The sequence below is a fragment of the Talpa occidentalis genome, unplaced genomic scaffold, assembly GCF_014898055.3.
Source record: "Talpa occidentalis isolate TD23 unplaced genomic scaffold, MPIMG_talOcc4v2.1 talOcc4.3, whole genome shotgun sequence".
Taxonomy (NCBI): domain Eukaryota; kingdom Metazoa; phylum Chordata; class Mammalia; order Eulipotyphla; family Talpidae; genus Talpa; species Talpa occidentalis.
This window is the reverse complement of record NW_023603184.1, coordinates 123,623,572-123,633,449: the sequence shown is the minus strand read 5'-3', so window position 1 is coordinate 123,633,449 and position 9,878 is coordinate 123,623,572. Positions and strand designations below refer to the sequence as shown.

Genomic DNA, 9,878 nt, shown 5'->3' with positions numbered 1-9,878 from the left:
TGTTCTTCCTTGATCACCCAGTTTAAAGTAGCCCATCACCCTCCTACCATCTTGTGGATTGATTCAGCAATTTTCTTTTTCTCTGTAGCTCATTACTACCTGACAAGGATACTTTGATATCTTCATGAGAATGTAAGCTCCATGAGGGCAGCCATGTTACTTTCAACTCACCACCGTACCCCATGGCCTAGAATTGTGTCTACACAGTACATGCACAGTGTTGACTGACTGCAGAAGGCTCTCCGATGGCTGCAATGATAATAACCCAATTTCTGACCCTCTATGATCTCCCCCCCACTTTATCTGCCATCAAAAGTAGGATGAAACCTCCCTTTTCTCCTTTCTCTTCATTTCTAAAAGCATCTGCAAGTCAAACCAATGGCTTTTTAAATTTTCATTTAATAAGCCAGGAAATAGGAAACTAGTCTCTTATCAGCCATTAATGGTTATCTTTTTGGTGTTTGTATCTCATTTTCCCAATTAGGGAATAAGCTCTTGGAGGGTAGAAGAACTGACTGCATGCCCCACAATGCTCAACTATAGAGGTTAACAAATGCTCTACTGATTACCTAAAATTCTTACACAAAGGAAGCATCATTCATTCATTCATTCAACAGAAGTTATTGAGCATCTGCCTGCACCAGGCACCATGCACAGTGCAAAACAAGATCGACAGGTTTTTTTCTCCAAGGAATTCATGGATAATAAGAGTGAGAATTAATACGAGATTAGCTATCTACCATTGTGTGAAGCATATAAACAGGGATTTAACTTTGTTTTGGGGAGAGGGATCAGGGAAGGCCTGAGAAAAGGACATCTAGGCCTGAAAGATAAGCAGGAGTTTATTTCATGAGAATAGGGAATGAGGGGGCAGGCTGAGGAGAAAGTTGAACAGGGCTCTCCTTATGGCTGCTTAGGGAGCGCTGACGCAGGTATTGTTTTTCATGGTCTACAGTCTGTTCATCACATCACTCTGCCTTTTAAAAGAAGGAAACCAGGGGCCTCCCTGGTGGCGCAAGGAGTTAAGACACAACCTATGAAGCTATTCACAGCCTCTGCCACATGAGTTCTATCCCTGGCCAGGGAGATACCCACATGGCGCAGCAAACCTCTCCTGCCTCGCCTGCTTCTCCCCTCAGCAGTGTATTTCAGTTGATCTGCCTGTTCTGTTCCCCCACTCTGTCTCTGGTGAATCCTCTCACCTGCCCCCTGCCCTGCACCTCTGGCCTGTACCCCAGTTCTTGTATGCATAAATAAATAAATCTTAAAAAAAAGAACATGTACATAACACCATTACTGCACCTACAAAAATAAATTAAAAAAAATAAAAGAAGGAAACCAAATTCTATGGGGACTACACCTGAGGGGAGCGGGGAAGCAAATATTGTTTAAAAATGAACAATGATGTAAAAAATAAATAAAAAATAAATTAATTAAAAAAATAAAAGAAGGAAGGAAACCACTGAACCCAAAGACCACACATTTCCCATTTGCAGGAAAATGGATGCTGTCAACAGAAAGCATGGCTCATGGGCTGGAATCCTGCAACATATTGATAGTAATAAATTCTTCAGCATCAGCATACAATACAAGCCTCTAACAGAGGAGAACAGTGGTAGAGGAGTAAGGCTGGGTTATGGTTTTTGAGTTGGAAAATATAAAAGTACTTTGGATTAGGTAACCCAATACAGGGAAGCTGAGAACTGACCTTGACTGGCTTTAGAGGAGTGTTTTTCAAACTTATTTCAGCTGGGGAAACTTGTTTGAATGAAACCTTGTGAAGTGTAAACAAATTATACAAAAAGGCTGCTGCTCAACCCAGAGGGCTGGGGAGAGACCTGAAGTCCTCTGATTTTCTCTCTTTCAGAAACTGGCAAGGCTCTATCTGGGAAGTTCAGTTGAAAATTCACTCACTTCAGAGTGAACGCAAGGTTTCTCACAATAAGAAGGTGGGTGTAGCATCTGCCAAGGTTTTCAGATTCTCAAGACAATGGAACAAAGCAACTTCGGCTTTTTTTTTTTCTGTTTGTTGGTTTTGTTTTTCCTTAATGAAAAAGGAAGACGAGTTTCTTCAACTTTAAGTGGATTGTTCTGGTAGGTGGAAGAAACTCCACCTATATTGACCCAGGTGCTTGTATGTTTGTTATAAAAACATGTTTTATGAGTTACATCAAAGAATGCCTGTGACCCAATGAAGAATTAATATTCTCTGACATTGCCCTTCCCCATAATTCAACCAACCTATTTCTGGAAAAAAAACTAACAAATCCTACTCTGATGGAAATGAAAAAGTACCAGCTACTAGTTCAGTGCCCTGGGGGTCTGCTGTCTATTTTACACTTTTCAAACCCAAAGATGAAATGTGGGCCAGATGCTGGGCAGCGGGCACTTTCTAGTGCTCTTAGGTTGGCCACTAACAGCTCAAGAACGTGAAGACTCACCATCCTCCCCCTGTTCCTCTGTGAGGGCCATTCCGTTCCCTCCCTCTCCAATCTTTTGGCATCAGTTTGTGAAGCAGCTGCAGGGTTTATGGGAAGTTGGGGGCCAGTGGGGCCTCAGCCTAACAGGGAGAGGGGTTCTTTCCCTCACAGGCTGGGGTAGTGCCTGGAAATCTGCACCTCCAAAACTGTGAAGCTGGAGGAGAGTTTGTCATTTGGGATGGGTGTGGGGCATGGATAAAAGGTTTAACAGCAGGTCAGGAGGGCCATATGGGTTGGCTGCTCTTTCCTGCCCCTGGCTCTGGGTAAGTGTGAGGAGTCAGGAGCAGCATCAGGCCTCCAGGCTTCCTCCACTTTCCTCCACAGGGCCCTGACAGCCTTCCAGCTTCTGCCTTGCCGCCCATAAGCAGTGGATTAGGTTCACTTGCCTTGTATGGACTGTGGCTGGTGCCTCTTAGCAAGAACTGGACTGGATCTAGTTATTTAACAGTAAAGAAATATTATTTATTTCTAATTCACATACAATTATTTTATTATTAATGGGTAATAATAAAATATTGTCTTATTTGACAAATAAAAAAATGTAAGGGGGCCTATTATGGATTGAACTGTGTTCCCCAAAGTGATCTTATTTGGAAAGTAGGTCTTTATAGATATCATCAAATTGCGATGAGATCATACTTCTCACAGACCTGCTTTCTGTCAACCCGGGACTCAGTATGTTAGTGTTCTGCAGAATGTTATATTTCCTTGAACACTTCTGTGTGGTTGCTTACTTATGCAGGACAAATCAATTTATTATGCAGACCTAGTATCAATTACAGATAATGAAACTCAGGCAAGAGACTTTTCTCTGAGGCTTTATTTGCTATTAATAATAATGTCTGCTAAACAGTAGGCTGATAATACGAATTTTAAAAAGTGCATTTATATAAGTAAGAAGAGCATACAGAAAACATACAACATGGGATTCTGGGATAATTACTGATTTAAAATAGCAAAGTTTTATGTATATACAAAATCATTTGCTTTCTTGAATGTAAAATTATTCTTGTTTATAAAGGTAATTCATCCAATGTATAACCAAATGGACATACTGCTTATACCCAGGGAAGACTGCACATTCCATCAGGAGGAGTAACTTTGATAGAGAGTAGGGTAGACTGGACATCAACCTTCAGACCCCCTTGGAAAAAGAACATGTGCCTAGTCAGGAAGGGTGGTCAGCACAGGACGGCCAGTGGTACTCCCTGGGGTCTGCTAAAGGGGCAGGTGTCTCCTTCCTCAACTCCATGCCATTCCTGGGGCCGCCTCACTGGTGACTGGGGTAGGTGGAGGCTCATGGGTCTCTCCATTTCCACCTAAGGAGGAAGCTTCTTCTGGGTTCTGCATCACAGTGTCCCTCTGCCCAATTCTGTTCCTTAACCTTCCTTTCTCAGGTGTTGATCCCTAAGAAGCATCCTGCTCCCCAAATTCTGTCTCAGCATCTGCTTTTGGGGAACTCAACCTGGGATGTGACCATGTTCTTGTAGGGTGAAGAACATGACCAGTTTACATTTTCAAAAGTGTCAAATACATAGATACAGAGAACAGGTTGGTGATTGCAGAGATGGTGGGCAAGGTTATGGTGGAGGGGGTGAAGTATAGGGTCATGGGGATGGGAGTGGGCAAACCATGGAAATTTCTGGTTATAAAATAAACATATCATGGGGATGTAATGTACATCATGGTGACATTGTTAATACTATATCACATATGTGAAAGTTGCCAAGACAGTAAATCTTAAAAGCTCCCATCACGAGAAAAAAGTTGTAAGTATGTATGATTTGATAGCCGTGAACTAGACTTGAGATGGTTATCATTTGCAATATATACAAATATGGAATTACTATGTTGTGCACCCAAAACTAAGACAACACGCCACTTACATCTCAACAAAGAAAAAAGAGAAAGTCCGAAGAGTAGAGGATTTAAAGAACTTTCCTTAAAAGAAACAACACAGATACCTAAGACCTCCTGTCCAAACCTCTTTCTGACCTCTCCCATTTTGTGCTTTTGTCTATAGGCTCAAATGACTGAACCAAAATCATCTCCCTGCCCCTAACTCTCTCCACTCAACTCCACTTCCCTGGTGTTTCATAAAGTGGTATAAAGTATGGTATAAAATAAACTTTTGGTCCAGAAGTAAGGCATCCTGAGTCCCATGGCACTTGAAGTTGAAGGACACAGCTATTTCTTTTCTAACAAACTTTGTTGAACCCACAATTAATCAATAATAAAGCTTTTATCATTGAAAGGGAGTGTGACTGGTACACTGAGTTCACTGGTTAAAAAGATTGTGTCTTATACTTTCAGTGCAACTACCACTGTAGTAACATTTTAATATCAGACAACAGATGTTTTTCTAAATTAGTAATATGGATTAAGTTTGCAATATAGCAGACACTATAAATTGTCAGATTTAAAGGCATTATAGTAATAATTATATATTTGAAATCAATTATTCTTTCCAATGTATTATTTTTATAAACACTCCCTCCCCAACCCCAATTCTTCAAGTTAATTGAATACTACTGAAATCATCAGACTTATTTTGTAAAAATTCAGTTTCTGGGTTATCAGAAGCCTTGACACATGGCCTGTGAAATAAAATACGTTAAAAATAAATTTGTGTTTGTGATAAATGTATCCTCTATTTTACTGCTAGAAAATATACCAGTGACCCTAATTTCACTGTTCTGTTGGCACAATGAATTTTTGTGGGTTGGATTCCAGGCAACCTAGATTACTGAGTGAATTCCAACAGACACTTAAAAAATATATAAATAAATACAAACTCACATACTTCTCCTATACTAAGAGACCATCACTAGGGAGACTTTTCTTTGCAAAGAGGCCTTTCCTTTCTACTACTAATCTCTTCTTCCAGTCTGGTCACATACACACACACACACATAAATAATTGTAACGTTTATTATTTCACCACAAAATCACTATTAATAAATGAAGAGCTTTAATATCTAGCACACAGATCCCTGACAAATGATTAATGTTGTCTGTTTTCAAATCTCACAGAGAATTGAACATGTTCTCTAGTGTTAAGATTTCATTTCCTTAGGAAAATGTGATGTCAAACAGCTGAGAAATAACAGAAAAAGAACCCTGAGGATTCTGTGCTCCTTGGGTATGGCAAAGGAATGTGGTGATGATTTCACCTTTTAGACATTAAGTCACAACAAGGAACTCCAGAGTGACCTGAGATGGTGGTTAGTTGGGATGATTTCCTAGGTGAGGAAGATGCTGCACCATGCACTTGGCTGGAGGCTTTGGGTAGTTTTCTTCCTGAAGTCGCATCTAAATGGGCCACGTGGGAGTGGCAGGGACCTGTGAACTGAGTGGGCTTGCAGGGCGGAGGCTCCCAAGAGCCCTCTGTGGCGTGGTTCTCACTCCACACCCTGAGAAGGCACAGCAGTGACTTAAAGTTGGCCTAAGTAGGGGTGTTTACACCATAAATTGACAAGCACTATCAACCATGGATTTTTCCAGGCAAGACAGTTATTATCAGCATACCACTGGCTTTAGGGAATTCAATCCTGGGAGTTCGGGGCATAGATGATTTTGGGGTTGAGCAGGTTTCTGAAGAACCAAGCACAGGCAGTCTCTCTTAACTGGAGCAGGGTGAAGAAAACTCCACCATGTTTTTAAATCATGATGATGTAAATCTTTAGGGTAATGCAAATAAAAAGAAGAATTTTTGATTCTAAGCTTCATTATACCTTTTGGAAAATTAGTCATGCAGTGATCTAAACCACAGAGAATAATGAAAAGAGGCTAAAATTATTCTTAACAATTAAAAACCAGCCTATTTGCTCCAGTTTGAAAAATTTAAGGGCAACAATGCGGTTTTTTTTTTTTTTTTCATTTTTTAAGAAAACATCAGATTAAGACACGTGGATGGACCAAGGCGTAAATGTTGAAGGATCATCTCTGGGGATCTAAAAAAGATCAAGAGAAGAAAGATAATTATTGATAGAATGTTGTTAGATGAAGAAAGTTTCTTTCTTTTTTTTTTTTTTTAGATGAAGGAAGTTATTAACTCAGAAGAAAAATGACTTTAAAAAAGAACAGGTCAATGTCCATCTTATTTTCATCAAATTATGTAATTTTCATATTTCTTTCAATTCATGAGCCATACATTTTATCATAAATTTCTTATGTTTGGGATGAGATACAACATATTCAGAAACCCACTAATTTTAAAGGCAAGGCATAAAACTCAATCTAATTTATACCAAGGGCTCATGTAGGACTGTAGCAGGCAGTTCAACAGAACAGTCTCTGATGATGGTTGTAGGTGTATTTTTAGCAACTAGAAAATGAACTGTGTTATATTAGTGTGTGATTATAAGGCGTATCAAAGGTGCCCACTGACTTGATATTGTCATTTAAATTATTTTTATTAGTTTGCTTAATGAATACTTTATGAATAATTGACCAGGTAAAATATCTATTCAATTTAATTTAGTTAGTGAGGTAATTAAAAATATCAGTTTTATCAAATATCAAAATACCACATCAGTTGCATTTTCACAAAATATTTAAACTACCATGATCATTATTAACACTGGCTTAATTGAGTGTGATTTTCTCATCTGATACAATGAGACCATCATTTGAAGAAGTGCCACTTTCTATTTGCTTTGAGGCATATAGGAAGTAGCAAGTGGAGGCAAAATGAGATTTTTCTTTTTCTTGCATAGAAGAACTGTAAGTCAGAGGTACAGGGGGTGAGAGGATTCACCAAAAAGTGGGGAGCAGAACAGGCAGATCTACTGATGTATACTGCTGAGGGGAGCAGCAGGTGAGACAGGAGAGGTCTGCTGTACCGCATGGGTTAGCTCCCTGGCTGGGCATAGAACTCAAGCCATAGCAATGATAGTGCTGAGACCTAACCTCTAGGCCACCAGGGAGGCCCTAAAATGAGATTTTTCATTGGAAAAGATGAACCTGCCCTGAAATTTTATCATGGTCATCAAATCCAGACCAAGAACCTAGAAGGCCATATAAGGGGTGATCATCACAGGGTCCTCCTCAGAGCCCTACTTACCATGTCAGTAAACTGATCCACACAAGTCATCCTGATCAACTCAGGAGTTGCGGGGCTATTCAGGGTGAAGGTGTTGGTCAGCCCCCTTTCTCTGCGGGCAGCAGACACTGCATCATAGATGGCGAACAACACGGAGGATCCCAAGAACATTCCGGCCTCACCCAGTCCCTGAGAGGAGGGCAAAGGCCATCAGAAATGGTTCATTTAGGATTATTTTGTGTGTGTATAAATTCCAGAATTGAATTCCCCCAAATTGTTTTTGTGTGGGGTGCTCCTTGGAGGAGCACAGCACATCAGGATAGCAAGGCAGCTTAATATTCTCATTCCCCATCTGGTAAAGTCTCCAACACCAAAGCACCTGTGCACTCTCAGATGCTCTAATTTGGGCTCCAGACCATTTGTGTTTAACTCAAAACCCAAATAGAACCGCCACAGTCTTTGCATTTGTGACTGCAACTGCGAGTGATATGGCTGCCCCCGCCGCCTCCCCCACCCCAGAGCGGATGGTGAAGTTCTTGTATAAATAAATTATACCAATTATACCATTACAAATAAAAAGCTTCTCACGCATGCTGCTTCTCTGGCTGTGTGGGGGCTCTGAGTTAACAGGTGGTGGTGTTAAGTTTTGAATAATTCACCAATGCCTCTTTGTACTGATTTTTCTTTTTCTTCAAAATAGTCTAGTCCTGGTCTGTGCCAAGGACCTTAGAGGGGAGACAGGACTAATGGCCTGATGCAGGTAAAGTCTAGCCCAGGCTTTGTTTTCACTCTGCAGCAAATGTGGAGCTGGTGGAAGGCCAGCTGTCCTCTGCGGTGAGGAGGGGGTGGGAGCAGAGAGGCGGCTTGAGCCTGGTGCTGGGATGGCCCTTAGAAAGGCCCCTGGCCAAAATCTGGGGTTACATTGGAGAGAGAGGCCATCTGGACAGGCAGACTTGCCTCTCTCCCAACCTAGAACTACTATGAAAGAAAGTGAATTCCCTGAAAACCCCAGGTCAAACTTGTAACCTGTTCAAGCAGAATAGAAGTGAAGTTAGAGAAGGTGTGATTTTGCCCTAGATCTTTATACATCAAGTGAAGCTGGGGGCGTCGGGAAGCTTGGAGTCCAACTCCTGTCAGAGGCTGCCAGAGGCTGATCCAGTGGCCTTACAAGACTGGCATCCTTATAAGAAAGGGAACTCAGGACACACACGAAAAGACTTGTGCACCCACAGAGGGGTGACTATATGAAGACACAGGGAGATGGGGACCAGCCAGCTACAAGCTATAGAGAGGTGGCCTTGGCAAAAATCAAACCTTCCTTGGTGACGTCTACTCTCCAGAACTGTGAGAAAATACATCTCTGTTGTCCAAGCCACCCAGTCTGTGTATTTTGGTGTGGTAACCTCGCAAAGTAACACAGTCTTTAGTGCTTACCTTTTTTTTTGGTTGTTGTTTTTTATGACAGTCTATCTTTTTTTTTTTTAATAGTTTATTTTATATAATTCTTACATCATTCTTCATTTTTGCACAATGTATGCATTTTCGTTTTGGTTATATTCCCTGTACAATTGCACCCCCCCCCTTATTTTGACCCTAATCCTTCCTCTCCCGACCCCCAACCCCCGCAGTGCGTCTCTGGTCCATAGTTGCTTGTTGATTTTAATTTTTTTGGTATTAATTAGTCTTTTTCCTGGTCACTTATTTAGGTTTTCTAAATTCCTGCTATGAGTGAGACCATCCGGTATTTTTCTTTTTCTTTCTGACTTATTTTGCTGAGCATGATCCCTTCTAGCTCCATCCATGTTGCTGCAAACTGCACGTGCTTATCTTTTTTGATTGCTGAGTAATATTCCATTGTGTATATGTACCACATCTTCTTGATCCAGTCATCTATTTTTGGGCATGTGGGTTGTTTCCATAGCTTAACTATTGTAAATAGTGATGCTATAAACATAGGGGTGCAGGTGCCCTTTGGAATTATTGTTTCTTTGTCATTTGGGTGAATACCTTGGAGTGGAATTGCTGGATCATATGGAAGCTCTATCTTTAGTAGGTCAAGAAATTTGAGCTCTTACCTTAGACGAGTAGATGGCTATGGGGTTTCGGGAATGCACCAAAGTGACATAGAACTCTTCTGGTATTTCAGTGACGGTGGGGATTTTGTAGTCATCTGGACTCCGAGAATAAAGCACGCCTTCTGGGGAGTATTTCAGTTCTTCTATGGTATATAAGCCCATGCCTTGGATAAATGCTCCTTCAACCTGCAGGCAAAAATTTCACGGTTTATAAGTACATGATGCGGGTTGAATAAATATTCCAATGGGACTGAAAATGGAGATCCGAGCCACAGTTAG

At 40.9% G+C, this 9,878-nt stretch overlaps 1 protein-coding gene across 1 annotated transcript in view; it reads right to left on the bottom strand.

Annotated features, from left to right (window-relative positions):
- Positions 1 to 6,379: 6,379 nt before the first annotated feature.
- LOC119254820 (aldehyde oxidase 4-like) overlaps positions 6,380 to 9,878 on the bottom strand; it is a 58,144-nt gene continuing 54,645 nt past the window's right edge. Inside the window, exons 34-36 of the mRNA XM_037521877.1 lie at positions 9,600 to 9,785; positions 7,546 to 7,713; positions 6,380 to 6,433 (exon numbers count right to left, since the gene is read on the bottom strand). Coding sequence (XP_037377774.1) covers positions 6,380 to 6,433; positions 7,546 to 7,713; positions 9,600 to 9,785 — 408 coding nt within the window. The remainder of the gene's footprint in view (positions 6,434 to 7,545; positions 7,714 to 9,599; positions 9,786 to 9,878) is intronic.